This window comes from Gymnodraco acuticeps, unplaced genomic scaffold (genome assembly GCF_902827175.1).
Source record: "Gymnodraco acuticeps unplaced genomic scaffold, fGymAcu1.1, whole genome shotgun sequence".
Classification (NCBI taxonomy): domain Eukaryota; kingdom Metazoa; phylum Chordata; class Actinopteri; order Perciformes; family Bathydraconidae; genus Gymnodraco; species Gymnodraco acuticeps.
In genome coordinates, this window is record NW_022991483.1 from 20001 (window position 1) to 45000 (window position 25000).

A 25000-nucleotide genomic window follows, 5' to 3' on the forward strand; every position below is an offset into this window, starting at 1 on the left:
TATCAGTATGTAGTGTCTCTACTTTAAAGAGTCCTCTCCTGCTGATATTCAGGTGAATATCAGTATGTAGTGTCTCTACTTTAAAGAGTCCTCTCCTGCTGATGTTCAGGTGTATATCAGTATGTAGTGTCTCTACTTTAAAGAGTCCTCTCCTGCTGATGTTCAGGTGTATATCAGTATGTAGTGTCTCTACTTTAAAGAGTCCTCTCCTGCTGATGTTCAGGTGTATATCAGTATGTAGTGTCTCTACTTTAAAGAGTCCTCTCCTGCTGATGTTCCGGTGTATATCAGTTTGTAGTGTCTCTACTTTAAAGAGTCCTCTCCTGCTGATGTTCAGGTGTATATCAGTATGTAGTGTCTCTACTTTAAAGAGTCCTCTCCTGCTGATGTTCAGGTGTATATCAGTATGTAGTGTCTCTACTTTAAAGAGTCCTCTCTTGCTGATGTTCAGGTGTATATCAGTATGTAGTGTCTCTACTTTAAAGAGTCCTCTCCTGCTGATGTTCAGGTGTATATCAGTATGTAGTGTCTCTACTTTAAAGAGTCCTCTCCTGCTGATGTTCAGGTGTATATCAGTATGTAGTGTCTCTACTTTAAAGAGTCCTCTCCTGCTGATGTTCAGGTGTATATCAGTATGTAGTGTCTCTACTTAAAGAGTCCTCTCCTGCTGATGTTCAGGTGTATATCAGTATGTAGTGTCTCTACTTTAAAGAGTCCTCTCCTGCTGATGTTCCGGTGTATATCAGTTTGTAGTGTCTCTACTTTAAAGAGTCCTCTCCTGCTGATGTTCAGGTGTATATCAGTATGTAGTGTCTCTACTTTAAAGAGTCATCTCCTGCTGATGTTCAGGTGTATATCAGTATGTAGTGTCTCTACTTTAAAGAGTCCTCTCCTGCTGATGTTCAGGTGTATATCAGTATGTAGTGTCTCTACTTTAAAGAGTCCTCTCCTGCTGATGTTCAGGTGTATATCAGTATGTAGTGTCTCTACTTTAAAGAGTCCTCTCTTGCTGATGTTCAGGTGTATATCAGTATGTAGTGTCTCTACTTTAAAGAGTCCTCTCCTGCTGATGTTCAGGTGTATATCAGTATGTAGTGTCTCTACTTTAAAGAGTCCTCTCCTGCTGATGTTCAGGTGTATATCAGTATGTAGTGTCTCTACTTTAAAGAGTCCTCTCCTGCTGATGTTCAGGTGTATATCAGTATGTAGTGTCTCTACTTTAAAGAGTCCTCTCCTGCTGATGTTCAGGTGTATATCAGTATGTAGTGTCTCTACTTTAAAGAGTCCTCTCCTGCTGATGCTTTTTATATTTTCACGCCGTATAAGTGGACGTATCGGAGGCCAACTTGAAATGTAAAGTCAGTGTGAGCAGTGCAGCAGCAGCAGCAGGAGAACAGACTCAGTGTAGGAATAACAAAGTACCAGAGAGGAGCCTCCACATGACCTCTGACCATGTGACCTCCTCACATTTCTCCTACACACTTCTCCACAGTCCATCTTCTCCCTCAGTCCAGAGACCTGTGAGTGTTGGTGTGTGGGCTGCAGCAATGCATGCTGGGAATGTGTTCAGCCAGAAGGTTCACAGTGTTACCGCCTTAAAACACCCAGACTGTATCCTGCGCTGCCGAGAGGAGACGGATGAGGCCAAGTTTCCAATTATTTTCTATCTGCCGACCTCGTTCACTTCATCAATGCTGAGCAGTGGGGAGCTGCTCTCTGCACACGGCCCCAAGGAGTCCATGTTCTCCTGTTTATTTGGCAAAAGACTGGATTTTTCTGGTTGAAAATAGAAAGATTTGGATTGGAAAACAGGGTAAAATCATGACTGTATTTGCAGCATTCTGCTAGGAATGTAATGGAGGAGGCAGTAACTCGTATAAATGATTATGAGAAAACACAATGCCCTTTATTTCAATATAAAATACTTCATTGTGTTTTTATTAGTAACCCTGTTAGCAGAGACTTTAGCGTTTCTTCATAATTAATAATAATTAATAATAATTCCTTCCATTTATTATAGCGCTTTTTCAATGACTCAAAGCGCTTTACATATACACACATTACACATATATTATACATGCAATGGTCAGATACTGTGGACAATACCCACAGGAGCAAGTTCAGGTGAAGTGCCCAAGGACACACCGGCTTTACAGACGCAGCAGCGGCGGGTTCCACCCCTTGATCTGATGATCATTGCACAGCGCCACACCGTCCATCTTCACGCCTCGAGGTCATCGAGGCGCTTTTACAAGTACACATTGGTATTATACATGTACTGTGGACATTACCCACAGGAGCAAATCCGGGTGAAGTGTCTTGCCCAAGGACACAACAGCCTGACGCAGTGGCGGCGGGAGCGGGTTTCGAACTGGAGTTCCCCAACACTCCCCCTTGATCTGATGATCGGATGCACAGACCACTGCGCCACAGTCAATCAAGTCAAACAAACACAAATACACTGACTGGCCACTTTACTATCAGATACACCTGTTCCTCTGCTCGTTAACGCAAATATATAATCAGCCAATCACATGGCAGCAAATCAATGCATGTAGACATGGTGAAGATGACCCGGTGAAGTTCCAACAGAGCGTCAGTAAGAGGAAAGAAAGTGGATTTAAGTGATTTTTAACGTGGCCTGGTTGTTGGTGCCAGACGGGCCGGTCTACTGGGATTTTAGAAAGGCAACAGTAACTCAAATAACCACTACTTACAACCTGGCTGTAAAGCAGCTCAGCTTATTAAATTAACTATCAATTACTGATGAAAACATATTTGTTTCTCTTCTTTTTTTTAGCAGTTCAGTGACTTCTGTGGCTCACAGCGAGAGAGAGTTCAGAGAAGTAAACTGTGTGAAAGTGTCTCAGGAGTCCTATCCGTTCCTGCTGCTATTTATAAAAAGGCTTATCTTTTCCACTCCTTTCATGCTCTAGTGTAGACTGTAAAGTAAGCTAAAGAGACATGTCAGAAAAACCAGAGGAAGCTTTTGCAGAGTGTGCAAGCATGTGACATTTATTAGGACCATGCATCATAAAATACATTAATCTCAAGAAGAGAAGGGATGATATATACGCCAGCTTTTAGCTATATAAGGAATTGTGTAAGAGAAACTGTTATGTCAGTAATACTTAATCAATAAATCAAATAATTGTTAGTTGCCGCCTAAAGTCATGCACACGTATGCAAATTAGTTCATGTTAGATTCAATGCATCACATGGTGAAAACTCCAAAGCCTGTATAATAGAGTTGGAAACTGAGTAAAGGAGGCCGGTACATACGGTGGCCCAAAACATTTCCATAAGGAGAAACGAGCTGCACCTTCAGAAACCATGCAGATATCAAATGTTGCCAAAACACATGAAGAAACCTCTTCAGCAACTTGACAACACATGCAGCTTTTAGAGGACATTCAGCGACTCGAGGAGACATGAGGAGCTGCAGAAACCAGACGCTGCAAGAAGCTCAGAACACAACGGAGACCAGGGGACACTAAAGAGTGACGCACACAGCTGGGAGACCAGGGGACACTAAAGAGTGACGCACACAGCTGGGAGACCAGGGGACACTAAAGAGTGATGCACACAGCTGGGAGACCAGGGGACACTAAAGAGTGACGCACACAGCTGGGAGACCAGGGGACACTAAAGAGTGACGCACACAGCTGGGAGACCAGGGGACACTAAAGATTGACGCACACAGCTGGGAGACCAGGGGACACTAAAGAGTGACGCACACAGCTGGGAGACCAGGGGACACTAAAGAGTGACGAACACAGCTGGGAGACCAGGGGACACTATAAAGTGACGCACACAGCTGGGAGACCAGGGGACACTAAAGAGTGATGCACACAGCTGGGAGACCAGGGGACACTAAAGAGTGACGCACACAGCTGGGAGACCAGGGGACACTAAAGAGTGACGCACACAGCTGGGAGACCAGGGGACACTAAAGATTGACGCACACAGCTGGGAGACCAGGGGACACTAAAGAGTGACGCACACAGCTGGGAGACCAGGGGACACTAAAGAGTGACGAACACAGCTGGGAGACCAGGGGACACTAAAGAGTGACGCACACAGCTGGGAGACCAGGGGACACTAAAGAGTGACGCACACAGCTGGGAGACCAGGGGACACTAAAGATTGACACACACAGCTGGGAGACCAGGGGACACTAAAGAGTGACGCACACAGCTGGGAGACCAGGGGACACTAAAGAGTGACGCACACAGCTGGGAGGACCAGGGGACACTAAAGAGTGATGCACACAGCTGGGGAGACCAGGGGACACTAAAGAGTGACGCACACAGCTGGGAGACCAGGGGACACTAAAGAGTGACGCACACAGCTGGGAGACCAGGGGACACTAAAGAGTGACGCACACAGCTGGGAGACCAGGGGACACTAAAGAGTGCGCACACAGCTGGGAGACCAGGGGACACTAAGATTGACGCACACAGCTGGGAGAGACCAGGGGACACTAAAGAGTGACGCACACAGCTGGGAGACCAGGGGACACTAAAGAGTGACGAACACAGCTGGGAGACCAGGGGACACTATAAAGTGACGCACACAGCTGGGAGCCAGGGGACACTAAAGAGTGACGCACCAGCTGGGAGACCAGGGGACACTAAAGAGTGACGCACACAGCTGGGAGACCAGGGGACACTAAGAGTGACGCGCACAGCTGGGAGACAGGGACACTAAAGATTGACGCACAACAGCTGGGAGACCAGGGGACACTAAAGAGTGACGCACACAGCTGGGAGACCAGGGGACACTAAAGAGTGACGAACACAGCTGGGAGACCAGGGGACACTAAAGAGTGACGCACACAGCTGGGAGACCAGGGGACACTAAAGAGTGACGCACACAGCTGGGAGACCAGGGGACACTAAAGATTGACACACACAGCTGGGAGACCAGGGGACACTAAAGAGTGACGCACACAGCTGGGAGACCAGGGGACACTAAAGAGTGACGCACACAGCTGGGAGACCAGGGGACACTAAAGAGTGACGCACACAGCTGGGAGACCAGGGGACACTAAAGAGTGACGCACACAGCTGGGAGACCAGGGGACACTAAAGAGTGACGCACACAGCTGGGAGACCAGGGGACACTAAAGATTGACGCACACAGCTGGGAGACCCAGGGGACACTAAAGAGTGACGCACACAGCTGGGAGACCAGGGGACACTAAAGAGTGACGAACACAGCTGGGAGACCAGGGGACACTAAAGAGTGACGCACACAGCTGGGAGACCAAGGGACACTAAAAAGTGACGCACACAGCTGGGAGACCAGGGGACACTAAAAAGTGACGCACACAGCTGGGAGACCAGGGGATACTAAATAGTGACGCACACAGCTGGGAGACCAGGGGACACTAAAGAGTGACGCACACAGCTGGGAGACCAGGGGACACTAAAAAGTGACACACACAGCTGGGAGACCAGGGGACACTAAAAAGTGACGCACACAGCTGGGAGACCAGGGGACACTAAAAAGTGACGCACACAGCTGGGAGACCAGGGGACAGTAAATAGTGACGCACACAGCTGGGAGACCAGGGGACACTAAATAGTGACGCACACAGCTGGGAGACCAGGGGACACGAAATAGTGACGCACACAGCTGGGAGACCAGGGGACACTAAAAAGTGACGATCACAACTGGGAGACCAGGGGACACTAAAAAGTTACGCACACAGCTGGGAGACCAGGGGACACTAAATAGTGACGCACACAGCTGGGAGACCAGGGGACACTAAATAGTGACGCACACAGCTGGGAGACCAGGGGACACAAAATAGTGACGCACACAGCTGGGAGACCAGGGGACACTAAAAGTGACGATCACAACTGGGAGACCAGGGGACACTGAAAAGTTACGCACACAGCTGGGAGACCAGGGGACACTAAAGAGTGACGCACACACTAAAAAGTATCGCACACTTCCAGCGTTTGCTTTGTGATGAGTTTGCACGTGTCAGCTACTCCTCTTCCTCCTCCTCTTCCTCCTCCTCCTCCTCCTCCTCCTCCTCCTCCTCCTCCTCCTCCTCCTCCTCCTCCTCCTCCTCCTCCTCCTCCTCCTCTAAACCATGCCAGAGAGTCTTCATTGATCTCCGGGCTGCACACAACAGGTTGGAGGCTGGTGGTCGCAGCAGCTTTGAAGATATTTACCTCTAATGAAGTTTCTCCCCTGAGAGCGAGCTGGGAGGAGCAGCGATCAATGCTCCAGGCCTCAGGTCTGATGGAGGACAGCTCTGTGCTCGGGGGGGGGGGGAAACGGCAGAGAAGAAGTAATAAAAGACTCGTAGCTCAGCCTCCACCGGCGGCCATGCCTCCGTCCTCTCCCGTGTTTTTCTGCCACTTATTTACGGAGGCTTCCTCTCCAATAACGACGGATTTAACGACAGGTGATAAATCCTTTGCTCTGAGGATTTTATCTGCCAATTACACGCTCCGTGCCGGGGTCGCGTTGATGCCGATGTGTTTCAGTGAATGTCTCACTTTAGGTTCAAACTAACTTTATAACACTTCAGCTTTTTATTTTGCAGCGAGATAAAGGAAAACAACTTGAGTGTTTACTTCCTGTCTGTCTTCTTCTGCTGTTCCCTTTAGTGTTTACTTCCTGTTTGTCTTCTTCTGCTGTTCCCTTTAGTGTTTACTTCCTGTTTGTCTTCTTCTGCTGTTCCCTTTAGTGTTTACTTCCTGTCTGTCTTCTTCTGCTGTTCTCTTTAGTGTTTACTTCCTGTCTGTCTTCTTCTGCTGTTCCCTTTAGTGTTTACTTCCTGTTTGTCTTCTTCTGCTGTTCCCTTTAGTGTTTACTTCCTGTCTGTCTTCTTCTGCTGTTCCCATTAGTGTTTACTTCCTGTCTGTCTTCTTCTGCTGTTCCCTTTAGTGTTAACTTCCTGTATGTCTTCTTCTGCTGTTCCCATTAGTGTTTACTTCCTGTCTGTCTTCTTCTGCTGTTCTCTTTAGTGTTTACTTCATGTCTGTCTTCTTCTGCTGTTCCCTTTAGTGTTTACTTCCTGTCTGTCTTCTTCTGCTGTTCCCTTTAGTGTTTACTTCCTGTATGTCTTCTTCTGCTGTTCTCTTTAGTGTTTACTTCCTGTCTGTCTTCTTCTGCTGTTCTCTTTAGTGTTTACTTCATGTCTGTCTTCTTCTGCTGTTCCCATTAGTGTTTACTTCCTGTCTGTCTTCTTCTGCTGTTCTCTTTAGTGTTTACTTCATGTCTGTCTTCTTCTGCTGTTCTCTTTAGTGTTTACTTCCTGTCTGTCTTCTTCTGCTGTTCCCTTTAGTGTTTTACTTCCTGTATGTCTTCTTCTGCTGTTCCCATTAGTGTTTACTTCCTGTCTGTCTTCTTCTGCTGTTCCCTTTAGTGTTTACTTCCTGTCTGTCTTCTTCTGCTGTTCCCTTTAGTGTTTACTTCCTGTCTGTCTTCTTCTGCTGTTCCCTTTAGTGTTTACTTCCTGTCTGTCTTCTTCTGCTGTTCTCTTTAGTGTTTACTTCCTGTCTGTCTTCTTCTGCTGTTCCCTTTAGTGTTAACTTCCTGTATGTCTTCTTCTGCTGTTCCCTTTAGTGTTTACTTCCTGTCTGTCTTCTTCTGCTGTTCCCTTTAGTGTTAACTTCCTGTCTGTCTTCTTCTGCTGTTCTCTTTAGTGTTTACTTCCTGTTTGTCTTCTTCTGCTGTTCTCTTTAGTGTTTACTTCATGTCTGTCTTCTTCTGCTGTTCCCTTTAGTGTTTACTTCCTGTCTGTCTTCTTCTGCTGTTCCCTTTAGTGTTTACTTCATGTCTGTCTTCTTCTGCTGTTCCCTTTAGTGTTTACTTCCTGTCTGTCTTCTTCTGCTAAGTCTTTACTTCCTGTCTATCTTCTCCTGCTAAGTCTTTACTTCCTGTCTGTCTTCTCCTGCTGTTCCCTTTAGTGTTTACTTCCTGTCTGTCTTCTCCTGCTAAGTCTTTACTTCCTGTCTGTCTTCTCCTGCTGTCCCCTTCAGTGTTTACTTCCTGTCTCTGGTTATACCATGATGTGTAGATCACAGTTGAATAACTCTCTATCTTCCCCTTCCCCCCCCTCAGGTGTGTAAGGTGTTGAACTCCACCTGTATGAGCTGCTTCGCCCCCTCCCTGATGGCGGAGTATAATCCCACCTTGGACTCAGTGAAGCACGCGGATGAGTTTGGTTTCATCTTCAATAACGTTCAGGCGCTGCTGGTCTACAACAACACCAACCTGCTGTACTACCCCAACCCCGTGTTCGAGCCCCTCAGCACCTCGGGGGTCCTGGAGCAGAAACCTGGATCTCCCATTATTCTCAAGGTACAGGAAACACAAACGCAGCCTATCCTGAGATCCTTTAACCGTGCCAGTGTTCATTTCCTCAACGAAAACTATGACGAAAAATGTTCGTCAACGACCTTTTTTACACGACTAAGACGAGACGATGACGAGCTAAAAATAGACTCTTGATCATAAAAACGATGACGAAATGTATATTTAGTTTTCGTTGACGGGACGGGACGGGACTAAGGTGTTAATGGTGGACTATTAGACATTCAAAACGCAGGGTATTTCCCCCCAAGTGTCTGTCTGTCAAAATGCATCTTACGTTTCCAACTTGCAATATCATTATTTCCGCTCTCTTCACTCCAGAAGAGCGATCTCCCTGTGTCTCTCTGTGTGCAGGGGGCGGGTCCTCTCTCTCTCTGTGTGCAGGGGGCAAGGCCTCTCTCTCTGTGTGCAGGGGGCGGGACCTAACAGACACGCTGCAGCGGCATGCACACAGAGTAGTAGTACCGTTAAAAACCTTAACGATACCCATCCCTAGATATTACACAAGTAAAGTGTTAAGAGAGTGAAATGTTGCTTTACGAATTTCAACACTTGATGCTGTCACCTTGATTCCAATTTCAGATTCCTGTATTTGCCTAACTGAATTGGTTTGAAGAGAGAAAACATTTTGACTAAAAGTTGACTAGAATGTAATGATTTTTCATCGACTAAAACTATGAAGGACTAAAACATTTTGAGTTTTCGTCGACTAAAACTATGAAGGACTAAAATGTGACAAACTAATAACCATTTTCGTCTAAAGACTAAGACCAAATCTAAAATAGCTGCCAGCCAGTATTTTATCGCTTTCATGAATTGTCTTTTTTTTTTTTGTGTTGAATGGCTATGTGAAGCACTTTGAATTACCTCTGTGTCTTAAAATGTGCTATTCAATCTCAATCTTTATTTATTTATACAACACATTTAAAAACAACCTCAGGTGACCAAAGTGCTGTACAGGGAATACATACAATATAAAATAACACAATGGGAGTAAAATAATAAAGCAATGATTTAAAAACCTGATAAAAAGCACAATAACTACAAAAATATAAAAACCCCATGTAAAAATGTTATATTCAACTAGTGTTAAAACACACTCGTAACATTGCAAGACACAGATTCGTCTTCTTGTTCGGTCGTTGTCACTTTATCTGGATATCGATGGTCCAGCTTTGTGCACAGCATTTTTTATATTTATACCACAAATGTACACGATTTCCTGCATTTGATTGACAGTCTGATTTGTATAACTTGGCTTTTATCCAATGGCTGATTGGGAAGCGAGAGAGGGCGATCACTATGAGCTGTGTCACATGTGAGACTTAAGAGAAAACCATTTTTAAAGCAAAAACAACCACTTTTTAAAACTGAATGTGGAGTAAAGGCGACTAAAAGACTTCAACGAATTTCAAAACTATTTCTTAAATCCTACCTTCCACGACTTAGCATTTGTAATACATTCAAACTAACTTGTAAGACTTATGAAGGATATAGGATATAGGATATACAAGCTTGACTTAAGAAACTAAATCTGGACTACAGGGTCACTAAAAGACTTTGAAATGTGACAGAAAACAAATGAGATTATTAGATAATAAGCATAACTCTTAAATACTTAGCAGTTTACTAGAGAAATCAGCTCGGTATATATATCATTTTATTTCTCATTATGGTTAGTTGTAAGAAGACTTGTTCGACATAATTCACTAAGTATTGAGTAACTAAAACGACTATAATTAATCGACTTTTTGTTGATTCAAAGACAAAAAATAATAGAGTAAGTCTTGCACCAATTCTAAAATAGTTGCCAACATTTACACCAAATATCACCTGAATGTATTTCTCATTATAGGGGTTGTTTCTGGCAGAATTCTCTGAGGAATTTAATTAATTTTTTCCATCCGGATTGCTAGCTGTCCCCCCTTATTTCTCTGTGAAATGTATATTTATATATCTCACCTTGTTTGATCTCAGTATGGAGCCACATTTGGCCGCAGCTGGGATGTAATCCACCGTGTGTGAGGCGTGCGTGTGTGTGAGGGGTGTGTGTTTGCTTTGTGGGTTTTAAAAAATGGCTTTCATCTCCAATGAGCCATGGGTTGAGTTTGCCTCTTAATTTCTCCCCCCCCCCCCCCCCCCCCCCCCCCCCCCCTCAGGGCAGAAACCTGGTGCCCCCGGTTTCTGGAGGGGTGAAGCTGAACTACACGGTGCTGATCGGAGAGACCCCCTGCTCCGTCACCGTGTCCGAGAGCCAGCTGCTGTGTGAGCCCCCAAATCTCACCGGACAGTACAAAATCATGGTCAGTGCCCCCCTACCATACGTCCTCCTTTACTCTCTATTTCTGTCTTTTCTGTGGGTTCTTCTGCTTCTAAACTCACACATATACTCACGTACTGCGAAATATATCTCAAAAGAGTCCTCTCCTGCTGATGTCCAGGTGTATATCAGTATGTAGTGTCTCTACTTTAAAGAGTCCTCTCCTGCTGATGTTCAGGTGTATATCAGTATGTAGTGTCTCTACTTTAAAGAGTCCTCTCCTGCTGATGTTCAGGTGTATATCAGTGTGTAGTGTATCTACTTTAAAGAGTCCTTTCCTGCTGGTGTTCAGGTGTATATCAGTGTGTAGTGTATCTACTTTAAAGAGTCCTCTCCTGCTGATGTTCAGGTGTATATCAGTATGTAGTGTCTCTACTTTAAAGAGTCCTCTCCTGCTGATGTTCAGGTGTATATCAGTATGCAGTGTCTCTACTTTAAAGAGTCCTCTCCTGCTGGTGTTCAGGTGTATATCAGTATGTAGTGTCTCTACTTTAAAGAGTCCTCTCCTGCTGATGTTCAGGTGTATATCAGTATGTAGTGTCTCTACTTTAAAGAGTCCTCTCCTGCTGATGTTCAGGTGTATATCAGTATGTAGTGTCTCTACTTTAAAGAGTCCTCTCCTGCTGATGTTCAGGTTGTATATCAGTATGTAGTGTCTCTACTTTAAAGAGTCCTCTCCTGCTGATGTTCAGGTGTATATCAGTATGTAGTGTCTCTACTTTAAAGAGTCCTCTCCTGCTGATGTTCAGGTGTATATCAGTATGTAGTGTCTCTACTTTAAAGAGTCCTCTCCTGCTGATGTTCAGGTGTATATCAGTGTGTAGTGTATCTACTTTAAAGAGTCCTCTCTGCTGGTGTTCAGGGTATATCAGTGTGTAGTGTATCTACTTTAAAGAGTCCTCTCCTGCTGATGTTCAGGTGTATATCAGTATGTAGTGTCTCTACTTTAAAGAGTCCTCTCCTGCTGATGTTCAGGTGTATATCAGTATGTAGTGTCTCTACTTTAAAGAGTCCTCTCCTGCTGGTGTTCAGGTTGTATATCAGTATGTAGTGTCTCTACTTTAAAGAGTCCTCTCCTGCTGATGTTCAGGTGTATATCAGTATGTAGTGTCTCTACTTTAAAGAGTCCTCTCCTGCTGATGTTCAGGTGTATATCAGTATGTAGTGTCTCTACTTTAAAGAGTCCTCTCCTGCTGATGTTCAGGTGTATATCAGTATGTAGTGTCTCTACTTTAAAGAGTCCTCTCCTGCTGATGTTCAGGTGTATATCAGTATGTAGTGTCTCTACTTTAAAGAGTCCTCTCCTGCTGATGTTCAGGTGTATATCAGTATGTAGTGTCTCTACTTTAAAGAGTCCTCTCCTGCTGATGTTCAGGTGTATATCAGTTTGTAGTGTCTCTACTTTAAAGAGTCCTCTCCTGCTGATGTTCAGGTGTATATCAGTATGTAGTGTCTCTACTTTAAAGAGTCCTCTCCTGCTGATGTTCAGGTGTATATCAGTATGTAGTGTCTCTACTTTAAAGAGTCCTCTCCTGCTGATGTTTCAGGTGTATATCAGTATGTAGTGTCTCTACTTTAAAGAGTCCTCTCCTGCTGATGTTCAGGTTGTATATCAGTGTGTAGTGTATCTACTTTAAAGAGTCCTCTCCTGCTGGTGTCAGGTGTATATCAGTGTGTAGTGTATCTACTTTAAAGAGTCCTCTCCTGCTGATGTTCAGGTGTATATCAGTATGTAGTGTCTCTACTTTAAAGAGTCCTCTCCTGCTGATGTTCAGGTGTATATCAGTATGTAGTGTCTCTACTTTAAAGAGTCCTCTCCTGCTGGTGTTCAGGTGTATATCAGTATGTAGTGTCTCTACTTTAAAGAGTCCTCTCCTGCTGATGTTCAGGTGTATATCAGTATGTAGTGTCTCTACTTTAAGAGTCCTCTCCTGCTGATGTTCAGGTGTATATCAGTATGTAGTGTCTCTACTTTAAAGAGTCCTCTCCTGCTGATGTTCAGGTGTATATCAGTATGTAGTGTCTCTACTTTAAAGAGTCCTCTCCTGCTGATGTTCAGGTGTATATCAGTATGTAGTGTCTCTACTTTAAAGAGTCCTCTCCTGCTGATGTTCAGGTGTATATCAGTATGTAGTGTCTCTACTTTAAAGAGTCCTCTCCTGCTGATGTTCAGGTGTATATCAGTTTGTAGTGTCTCTACTTTAAAGAGTCCTCTCCTGCTGATGTTCAGGTGTATATCAGTATGTAGTGTCTCTACTTTAAAGAGTCCTCTCCTGCTGATGTTCAGGTGTATATCAGTATGTAGTGTCTCTACTTTAAAGAGTCCTCTCCTGCTGATGTTCAGGTGTATATCAGTTTGTAGTGTCTCTACTTTAAAGAGTCCTCTCCTGCTGATGTTCAGGTGTATATCAGTATGTAGTGTCTCTACTTTAAAGAGTCCTCTCCTGCTGATGTTAAAGAGTCTGCTCTGATTGGTTAGCTGGCCGGCTCTGTTGCGATTGGTCAACCACTTAGAGATGTCCCGCCCCCTTAGCGTATCACGTACAGTGTGTTGGAGCGCTAGCCATTAGGAGCATGAGTGTTCCATAGTGATGTCACCATCTTCTGGAAGGGAAATAATTAAACAATAATGTATTTACTGTACTTTTCTCTCTCCTCAGGTCCAGGTGGGGGGTCTCCACGTCTCCCCCGGCTCGGTCCACATCATGTCCGACAGCCTGCTCACGCTCCCGGCCATCGTCAGCATTGCGGCAGGCGGAGGCCTCCTCCTCATCATCGTCATCCTCGTCCTCATCGCCTACAAGAGGAAGTCCCGGGAAAACGACCTGACGCTGAAGCGCCTGCAGATGCAGATGGACAACCTGGAGTCACGAGTCGCCCTCGAGTGCAAAGAAGGTCGGTGTTACAGAAAATATTTTAGTTTAGTGTATTTGTTTATAGTGTCGTGGACAGTCCCCATTAATCAACTGTCACAAAAAACAGTAAATGGGGCAGCTTTAGCCAGTAGTAAAAGTAGAAGTACTCAGATATTGTACTTGAGTAAAAGTAGAAGTACTCACATCTTGTACTTGAGTAAAAGTAGAAGTACTCACATCTTGTACTTGAGTAAAAGTAGAAGTACTCACATCTTGTACTTGAGTAAAAGTAGAAGTACTCACATATTGTACTTGAGTAAAGTAGAAGTACTCATATCTTGGACTTGAGTAAAAGTAGAAGTACTCACATCTTGTACTTGAGTAAAAGTAGAAGTACTCATATCTTGGACTTGAGTAAAAGTAGAAGTACTCACATCTTGTACTTGAGTAAAAGTAGAAGTACTCACATCTTGTACTTGAGTAAAAGTAGAAGTACTCACATATTGTACTTGAGTAAAAGTAGAAGTACTCATATCTTGGACTTGAGTAAAAGTAGAAGTACTCAGATCTTGTACTTGAGTAAAAGTAGAAGTACTCACATCTTGTACTTGAGTTAAAGTAGAAGTACTCAGATCTTGTACTTGAGTAAAAGTAGAAGTACTCAGATCTTGTACTTGAGTAAAAGTAGAAGTACTCACATCTTGTACTTGAGTAAAAGTAGAAGTACTCACATCTTGTACTTGAGTAAAAGTAGAAGTACTCACATCTTCCATATTGATGACAAACAGTATAATAGGGGACCTTTAAGGAGTTAACGTTGTGTCCCCCCACAGCCTTCGCCGAGCTGCAGACGGACATCAACGAGCTGACGAGCGACCTGGACCGGGCCGGGATCCCCCACCTGGACTACAGGACGTACGCCATGAGGGTCCTGTTCCCCGGCATCGAGGACCACCCTGTGCTCAGAGAGCTGGAGGTAAGGAGATTCCAGATTCAAAGGTTTCATTGTCATATGCACATAAGCTACAGTGTAATATAGAGCAAGAAGTCTATATATATGTTAATAGAATATGATATGTACAAGAACAGAATATGACATTAAATAATGTACATTCAGACAAAATTAAATACGGTTTATTTGGGCGATAACTATTTATATGAATAAGTATATTGCAAGATTACAACAGGAATGTTTATCGGGGCACTTAGCAGAGCTCAGGTGTGGAGGGGAACTTGTTTTTTTACTTTGTCAAAAAACAAAATGCAATATTTGAATGCAGCCAGGGACTGAAAATAAGACGTCTGAGGGGCAATAAGTGAAGAAAATACAGGAGAAAGTCAGAATGAGGCTAAAAACAAGAGACGGTGTGCAGTAGCAAGTTCCTGCACGGGGGGAAATAGCATTGTGCTTATCCCTTCAAACCACACACACACACACACACACACACACACACACACACACACACACACACACACACATATATACACCTGACATGCATGGGAAACAGGGTCCCAACTCACAGCTAATTCATCCACCAGTGGCTGCAGGATGAGAGGTAATGAACTGAGTAATTCCTGATCCTCCTTCAGGACCGATGGCTCCTCCAGTGTCTGTTAACACTCCTCCGGGGGCCAGAGGCATGCTGGGAAATGAGTTTATTTTGTGAGGAACAGACAGAGTGGAGGAAACTGTCAGGGGAGGAGAGATTGGTCATGATACATCTCCATCTTTCTATCTTTGGATCATGAAGCGGTGGTTCAGTTCAGACTGTCCTGCACCCTGGAGCTCAAAGTGTCCCTTCTTAGTACTAGTGGACATATAGTATCTTAAAGGTCACCTACTGTGCAAAATCCTCTTCTTCATGTCTCTTCTCCATCAACATGTGTCCCCTCTTCTTCATGTCTCTTCTACATCAACATGTGTCCCCTCTTCTTCATGTCTCTTCTACATCACATTGTGTCCCCTCTTCTTCATGTCTCTTCTACATCAACATGGTCCCCTCTTCTTCATGTCTCTTCTACATCAAACATGTGTCCCCTCTTCTTCATGTCCTCTTCTACATCAACATGTGTCCCCTCTTCTTCATGTCTCTTCTACATCAACATGTGTCCCCTCTTCTTCATGTCGCTTCTAACATGTGTCCCCTCTTCTCATGTCTCTTCTACATCACATGTGTCCCCTCTTCTTCATGTCTCTTCTACATCAACATGTGTCCCCTCTTCTTCATGTCTCTTCTACATCAACATGTGTCCCCTCTTCTTCATGTCTCTTCTACATCAAACATGTGTCCCCTCTTCTTCATGTCTCTTCTACATCAACATGTGTCCCCTCTTCTTCAGTCTCTTCTACATCAACATGTGTCCCTCTTCTTCATGTCTCTTCTACATCAACATGTGTCCCCTCTTCTTCATGTCTCTTCTACATCAGCATGTGTCCCCTCTTCTTCATGTCTCTTCTACATCAACATGGTCCCCTCTTCTTCATGTCTCTTCTACATCAACATGTGTCCCCTCTTCTTCATGTCTCTTCTACATCAACATGTGTCCCCTCTTCTTCATGTCTCTTCTACATCAACATGTGTCCCCTCTTCTTCATGGTCTCTTCTACATCAACATGGTCCCCTCTTCTTCATGTCTCTTCTTACCATCAACATGTGTCCCCTCTTCTTCATGTCTCTTCTACATCAACATGTGTCCCCTCTTCTTCATGTCTCTTCTACATCAACATGTGTCCCCTCTTCTTCATGTCTCTCTACATCAACATGTGTCCCCTCTTCTTCATGTCTCTTCTACATCAACATGTGTCCCCTCTTCTTCATGCTCTTTCTACATTAACATGTGTCCCCTCTTCTTCATGCTCTTCTACATCAACATGTGTCCCCTTCTTCTTCATGTCTCTTCTACATCAACATGTGTCCCCTCTTCTTCATGTCTCTTTCTACATCAACCATGTGTCCCCTTCTTCTTCATGTCTCTTCTACATCAACATGTGTCCCCTCTTCTTCATGTCTCTTCTACATCAACATGTGTCCCCTCTTCTTCATGTCTCTTCTACATCAACATGTGTCCCCTCTTCTTCATGTCTCTTCTACATCAACATGTGTCCCCTCTTCTTCATGTCTCTTCTACATCAACATGTGTCCCCTCTTCTTCATGTCTCTTCTACATCAACATGTGTCCCCTCTTCTTCATGTCTCTTCTACATCAACATGTGTCCCCTCTTCTTCATGTCTCTTCTACATCAACATGTGTCCCCTCTTCTCCATGTCTCTTCTACATTAACATGTATCCACTCTTCTTCATGTCTCTTCTACATCAACATGTGTCCCCTCTTCTTCATAGTCCTCTTCTACATCAACATGTGTCCCTCTTCTCCATGTCTCTTCTACATCAACATGTGTCCCCTCTTCTTCATGCTCTTCTACATCCAGCATGTGTCCCTCTTCTTCATGTCTCTTCTACATCAAACATGTGTCCCCCTTCTCTCATGTCTCTTCTACATCAACATGTGTCCCCTCTTCTTCATGTCTCTTCTACATCAACATGTGTCCCCTCTTCTTCATGTCTCTTCTACATCAACATGTGTTCCCCTCTTCTTCATGTCTCTTCTACATCAGCAATGTGTCCCCTCTTCTTCATGGTCTCTTCTCCATCAACATGTGTCCCCTCTTCTCATGTCTCTTCTTACATCAACATATGTCCCCTCTTCTTCATGTCTCTTCTACATCAACATGTGTCCCCCTCTTCTTCATGTCTCTTCTACATCAACATGTGTCCCCTCTTCTTCATGTCTCTTCTACATCAACATGTGTCCCTCTTCTTCATGTCTCTTCTACATCAACATGTGTCCCCTCTTCTTCATGTCTCTTCTACATCAACATGTGTCCCCTCTTCTTCATGTCTCTTCTACATCAACATGTGTCCCCTCTTCTTCATGTCTCTTCTACATCAACATGTGTCCCCTCTTCTTCATGTCTCTTCTACATCAACATGTGTCCCCTCTTCTTCATGTCTCTTCTACATCAACATGTGCCCCTCTTCTTCATGTCTCTTCTACATCAACATGTGTCCCCTCTTCTTCATGTCTCTCTACATCAACATGTGTCCCCTCTTCTTCATGTCTCTTCTACATCAACATGTGTCCCCTCTTCTTCATGTCTCTTCTACATCAACATGTGTCCCCTCTTCTTCATGTCTCTTCTACATCAACATGTGTCCCCTCTTCTTCATGTCTCTTCTACATCAACATGTGTCCCCTCTTCTTCATGTCTCTTCTACATCAACATGTGTCCCCTCTTCTTCATGTCTCTTCTACATCAACATGTGTCCCCTCTTCTTCATGTCTCTTCTACATCAACATGTGTCCCCTCTTCTTCATGTCTCTTCTACATCAACATGTGTCCCCTCTTCTTCATGTCTCTTCTACATCAACATGTGTCCCCTCTTCTTCATGTCTCTTCTACATCAACATGTGTCCCCTCCTTCATGTCTCTTCTACATCAACATGTGTCCCCTCTTCTTCATGTCTCTTCTACATCAACATGTGTCCCCTCTTCTTCATGTCTCTTCTACATCAACATGTGTCCCCCTCTTCTTCATGTCTCTTCTACATTAACATGTATCCCCTCTTCTTCATGTCTCTTCTACATCAACATGTGTCCCCCTCTTATTCATGTCTCTTCTACATCAGCATGTGTCCCCTCTTCTTCATGTCTCTTCTACTCAACATGTGTCCCCTCTTCTTCATGTCTCTTCTTACATCAACATGTATCCCCTCTTCTTCATGTCCTCTTCTTCATCAACATGTGTCCCCCTTCTTCATGTCTCTTCTACATCAACATGTGTCCCCTCTCTTCATGTCTCTTTCTACATCAACATGTGTCCCCTCTCTCCATGTCGCTTCTACATCAACATGTGTCCCCTCTTCTTCATGTCTCTTCTACCAGATCAACATGTGTCCCCTCTGTGGAAAGAGACTCTGAAAGTTTCAGGAACAAAGATTCTCTCTCTTTTTGATCCATTTCTATAAAAACCTGTCTGAAAATTAGCTGATCAGATTGTGGCCACTTTATGATGTCATAACGATGTTTTGGCTTGTGTAACCATTAGCCAATCAGCAACCAAGGTAACAATACGATATGCTACGATATGCTACGAAATGCTACGATGTGAAACGCTACAATACGATACCATACAATATTGTCCCCGTAAGGAAATTGGTCCTAGAGTCAAAACGCCCAAACATAATTGATTACATTATACTGTATGTTGTCTTCATAGTTTTGAAGAACGTGTATCCAATTATCATGGTGTAGAAATAATATTATATAAAGCAGTATTAAATGGGTAAACTCAAGTAAAGTACAAGAACGTCAAATGTGCCCTTTAGTAAATACACACAACAATGACGAAATATTCCATTCCAAGTCCTCAGAATAGATGTCAAACTTTTTTAAAACAGTGACAAAGAAACACAGAGAAAGAGATTCGTGCCTCTCTGGTATCGTCTTACTCTGGGAAGTTACTTGACATCTGACATGAAAGTGCAATGGCAGCCAACTCACTGCTTTTTAGCAGCGCGGGTCAATAATTGATTAGGATCCTCTCAGTTACTCTCCGTGTGTCTGCCGGTAGAGAAACATGAGCCAGGTTTTGGAAAAATCTTTATTTTGGGTGAGACAAGGTCAAGAAGAAAGGTTGAGGAGCAACACACATTTTCAAAAACACATTCAGCTCGGTAGAAATCAAATGTCGTGATGCTGGATTTTGTGTTTCTGTTTTGAAAGATCACATTCCTTGTCTCTATATCTGGTTACAGGCATATACTGTATATAGACAGAACTAATCACACAGACAAAACACAGCTGCAGAGGGGAAGCTAACAAGTGTCTAAAAAAGACGACTAAACGTCATCACGCCCAACATTAGCCACCTTTAGCTTAGCGGTGGTGACGTGAAGTCATGTGACCGTGCTGTAGTTCCTTTATAGCCCAACATTAGCCACCTTTAGCTTAGAGGTGGTGACGTGAAGTCATGTGACCGTGCTGTACTTCCTTTATAGCCCAGCATTAGCCACCTTTAGCTTAGCGGTGGTGAGGTGAAGTCATGTGACCGTGCTGTACTTCCTTTATAGCCCAGCATTAGCCACCTTTAGCTTAGCGGTGGTGACGTGAAGTCATGTGACCGTGCTGTACTTCCTTTATAGCCCAACATTAGCCACCTGTAGCTTAGCGGTGGTGACGTGAAGTCATGTGACCGTGCTGTAGTTCCTTTATAGCCCAACATTAGCCGCCTTTAGCTTAGCGGTGGTGACGTGAAGTCATGTGACCGTGCTGTAATTCCTTTATAGACCAACATTAGCAACCTTTAGCTTAGTGGTGGTGACGTGAAGTCATGTGACCGTGCTGTAGTTCCTTTATAGCCCAACATTAGCCACCTTTAGCTTAGCGGTGGTGACGTGAAGTCATGTGACCGTGCTGTAGTTTCTTTATAGCCCAACATTAGCCACCTTTAGCTTAGCGGTGGTGATGTGAAGCCATGTGACCGTGCTGTAGTTCCTTTATAGCCCAACATTAGCCACCTTTAGCTTAGCGGTGGTGATGTGAAGTCATGTGACCGTGCTGTAGTTCCTTTATAGCCCAACATTAGCCACCTTTAGCTTAGCGGTGGTGACGTGAAGTCATGTGACCGTGCTGTAGTTCCTTTATGTAGGTCCTTTTTACTTCAGAAATCATTAAGAGGTGTTTATATGTGGAGATTATCCTGCTCAACAAATTGTGTAAGTATCATAAACGTTTGTTTGACACAGATATTATTTTCTGACATCATCCAAAAACACAGTGGCTTTTTCAAGGAGTCAGGGAGATGCTGCCTTCAGGGTCCATTACAGATATACAATATCACTGCACCACTTTAATAAACATAGCTTGAAATCAGCTGTGAGGCAGACAATCACAAAAGGCGGGAACACACCACGACAGGAAGAGAAACCTTGCTTATCTAAATGACTGACTCTGGTTCTCCTGCAGGTGTCTGGTAACGGGCAGCAGGGCACGGAGAAAGCTCTGAAGCTGTTCGGACAGCTCATCAACAACAAGGTGTTCCTGCTCACCTTCATCCGGACGCTGGAGATGCAACGCTCCTTCTCCATGAGGGACCGCGGGAACGTGGCGTCGCTCATCATGACGGCGCTGCAGAGCCGCCTGGAGTACGCCACCGACGTCCTGAAGCACCTGCTGTCAGACCTGATCGACCGCAACCTGGAGAGCAAGAACCATCCCAAGCTGCTGCTGCGGAGGTGAGGCCCCACGGCTTAAAATACAGGAAAAGTTATTTGTGTTCCTTCAGCGTACTTTTAATAGGGTTTCAACAGATCCTTGAGATACTTATAGCGTTGTAAATATGGTCAAAATAGGGCTTTAAAAGCTTTTGAAAATAGTCATAAATACACCTGGGTCATATAAAAAGATCTTGAGTTTATATATTCTGTGCAGGAAAGGAAAGATAAGTTGTTTTGATTTATTTATTTTCTTAACGTTAGTGAATTGAACATTGTGCTTTCTGCATGTTGGTCCCGTGCTTTGAGAAAGTCCTTAAATAACCTTATGAGAAAAGTATTTTTTGAACTTAAAGTTAGAAAATATACTACGTTTAGCCATCTGCATCCTAAAGAAGTAATTATCTTTGATATATGTCTCAAGGTATGCTGTTTTTGGTGCTTGAATTGCCTGGAAAGTCTTAAAATGTTGTTGGATTGAGTGGTTAGGAATGTAAAAAAAACTCTAAATATCACCTTAATGAGCTTCCTTTCTTTTTTTACACGGATACAAGTCTGCAAAGAAGTTAATCAAGGTCTCTGTTCTGACTTTGAAAAGGTTAAAAAGTAGAAAGAAAAGGAATTAACATAAAGACACAACAAACAAATGATTCATTATCATATGAAGAGAAATCCCTTAATCCTCACTAACACCAGTTTCAGTGTGTCGACTCGATTCATTTCAGGATAAGAGCATACTATAGATCTGTAAATATGTAAAGAAAGCTGCAGGAGAACATATAGACGGACGGGGATTTCTGCATCAGTGAAGCTACAGCATTGTGAGATAAACACAGGACGAGGAGCATCTGCATTTCCCCTCTCAGAGCCGGTGTCACTCTCACTTATCCTCCCGGCTCGGCGGCTATAAAACATTCAGAGGCGGTAACTCCGGTTTCTCCTCGTCTCCGCGTGTCCAGCGCTCTTTGTTTTCCGGGGGAGAAGTGTTAAAACTTTAAACATCTCCTCGCTGAAGTGTCCTCACAAGCTGTGGTGGCTCTCCGTAAGAGACTATTAGTTATAATGTTTGACCCTATTCACCTGTAGTGTACAGAATGTATGGATTTGATCGTTTATTCACTAAAAACATGCAGAAAATGACTTTTTATGGCAGTATTTTATCGATATATCAGGGTTTTGACCAGAGGCGGATTTTGCGGGGGGGGCGGCAGGGGGGGCATTGCCTCCCCCAGTGGCTGAAATATGTTACAGCATTACTACGTCTAAAACTGTTCCAATACAAATATGTCTTATATCAATATTTTAATAGATGTAATAAAATGATTGTTAAAATACAAATCTGAATAATATCATGTTTCGTGTTCAAGTAACCAAGGGATACAGTAATTATCAAATAAGTATAAGATGTGCACAGTTATGATAAGTTTTACAGTTATGTAATGCACTGTTGTTGGGGGGAGAGACCGCCATATGAGTGTGTGTGTGTACGTCGTGCATGACGGGACGAGTTGTGTTCGTATGTGGAAAAGTCATACTCAGTGCGGTGAGCGCTGGCTTTATTGCTACTGTATCCATAGCACCCCACGCAATAGTTGGGACGTCAGTAAAAAAGGTTTGCCCCCCCAAGCGCAAATGTCAAACTCCGCCTATGGTTTTGTCCACACTTGGTAACAGGGATGCTGCGCCCTCGTAACAAGATGCAGATTTCCCCCTGTAAAATGTTAAAGTGATGCAAGAAAACAATATTTATGTTCGTCAAAAACTGTGTAATTACTCCAGAACTATGACAGACGGACAGAGACAGCTTTGTTTTTACGGAGCTCTGAATAAATAGGGGATCGATGTCCAGTCGATTTAATATTAACTCACCGTGGATTTAAGATAAGATAAGATAAGATAAGATGGACCTGTATTCATCCCCGTAGGGCAGTGCTTCTCAAAGTGTGGTCCGCGGACTACTGGTGGTCCGTGAGCGCCCCCTAGTGGTCCGTGAGTATATTGGTAACATTTCACATTTGAAATAAATAAATACATTTAAGTTTTCCGCACTCTCGCGGGAATATCTCCACAATGGAGCGAGTTTAAGTTTCACTTGTGATTGCATAATATAGCCCAGAGCAACACCTTCGTCACACATGTTGCCACTTGTTTGTACCATTTTCAAGCGATTTGTAATCTGTTCTAGAAAAACGATGTGTTTTTTTATATTTGTGGAGTTAGGTGGTCCACGAGTGTTTTTTTATTGGTTAACTGGTCCTTGGTATGAACAAGTTTGAGAAACCCTGCCGTGGGGAAATCCACGTGTCATAACAGCAACAGAAAGAGAAGGAAACACAGATAGTACACGTAATATATAAGAATAAACATGTATTAACAGTATTAATATATTTAATATGATAACGCCTAATTTGCATATTTAAACATGACACTTAAAGAAAACTTGTAATGTAAAAATAAATGGTGTTAATGTCTGTAATGAAGTGCATAGAAAGACTGATGGTTTAAGTTCAACATATTAAAGAAAGCAACGATTATTTGTAGAAAAAAACTTGTTATTTTCTTAAGGAAAAAACTATTGGATAATTTCAAAAGAAGTTTTAATCATTTGTGACAAAATGTTGTAATATTTAAAGGAAAAAAGCTGAACATTTTAGAGAGAAAACGGCCTGGATTGTAAAACTCATACATGTTGTAAACACTGCAGGTGAATAGGGTACAAAATGTAACTAACAGATATCACCGTGAAACCTTCCAAGGTCATTACTGACATTAGCACAGTTACTTTTTGTATTACAAGTTTTCTAAAATGTTACGTTTAAATATGCAAATGAGACAATATGTGATGCTAATGTTGTGAATCAAGGATACATCTACAGACACAAATGGACACAGTTGGTAAAATAAACCCCTTAATGTGTTTTTTTACGTTTTCTTTAGTCTGAAAGAAGACATGAACTAGCCTCTGATGTATGTTTACACCTCTAAAGAATCCTCAGCATGTAAACAGAGGCTTGTTTACGATGTGTTTGTGAGCATGTTGTGTCTAATAAAGCAGCATCCTAATGTACATGAAGCTGTGTTGGCAGTGCACCCTCTGAATATGGCGATACATGAATTATTGGTGGGTTTAAAGTCACTGGGTCCGGTTTATGAGGCTACATCAGAGAGCTAACACACACACACACACACACACACACACACACACACTGCGGAAGAACCTCAAGGTCACCAACCCACTTCCTGTTCTCATTCATATTACAGAGGAAAGAGTGCGTTCGTCCTCCCGTCGCTCAGCTGACACTGAATGCTTCTCTCAGGAGGAACATGTCCACACAGTAGCATGTCAGACCTCCTAAAGAGAAACAACATCATCTCACAAGCATTACACACGTAGATATATACATAGTTCCATATCTGTCATGTTGTTTTAGCATCTCCGCCTCATGATCCCTCGGTGACCTGCCTTCCATGTTTAATGAGTACAACGGAGCCAAATGGTTCATTCAAATTTGAGGCTATTTCGGTCTTGATTGTCAACAAAATCTGTAGAAAAACAACCGACACATATTCTCCAGCGTCCAACCCTGAACCCATTTGGTCTTGAGAACATGTACTTGCATTTAAAGAAAGCCTAACCATCCTGTAAGAGCCCTAGTTTCTTACAAGCATGGTTTTAAAGCGGAGACATTTTGTATTTGTGTACGATCCCCTGCAGGTTAGGGCTTCCGTCTTGTATGTTATCAGGCGTGAAATGCAGGAGACTGCCAGAAACAGCAGCTTTAACAGATATACTTCAATTTATGGTTTGTGTTAGACAAAATAATCTACTAAGGGGTTGAAGTGCAGGTGTAAAAACTTGAAAATGAATAACAGACGGCAAAAAGGCGGCAAAACGCACAAAGACAGGAAGTAAAAAGTGAGAATCGTTTTCAAAATAAAACAGGTAACGGTATTTTGATGATAATAATAATAATACATTCGATTTTGATAGCGCTTTTCCTAATGCTCAAAGACGCTTAAATTATGCATTATATACACATTCAATGTTGACATCCGAGGCACACAGGTACATATACAGACTAAAAAATAAAGAAGAAGAAAATACAAAAAAGAAAATATTTGTCAAATACAAATGTGCTTTTGGTTGACTTCTTATTCATAACGCTTTTGACAGATTTTCCATCTTGCTTGAATTCCAGGTAAAAGTCG

The 25000-nt window shown here is 43.2% G+C and overlaps 1 protein-coding gene across 1 annotated transcript in view; it reads left to right on the forward strand.

The window, feature by feature from the left end:
• LOC117533087 (plexin-A2-like) overlaps positions 1-21983 on the forward strand; it is a gene marked incomplete at its 5' end in the record, with an annotated part of 38217 nt that extends 16234 nt beyond the window's left edge. The window contains 5 exons of the mRNA XM_034196718.1: positions 8089-8328; positions 10500-10643; positions 13321-13555; positions 14349-14491; positions 20544-21983. Coding sequence (XP_034052609.1) covers positions 8089-8328; positions 10500-10643; positions 13321-13555; positions 14349-14491; positions 20544-20816 — 1035 coding nt within the window. The remainder of the gene's footprint in view (positions 1-8088; positions 8329-10499; positions 10644-13320; positions 13556-14348; positions 14492-20543) is intronic.
• Positions 21984-25000: the final 3017 nt, after the last annotated feature.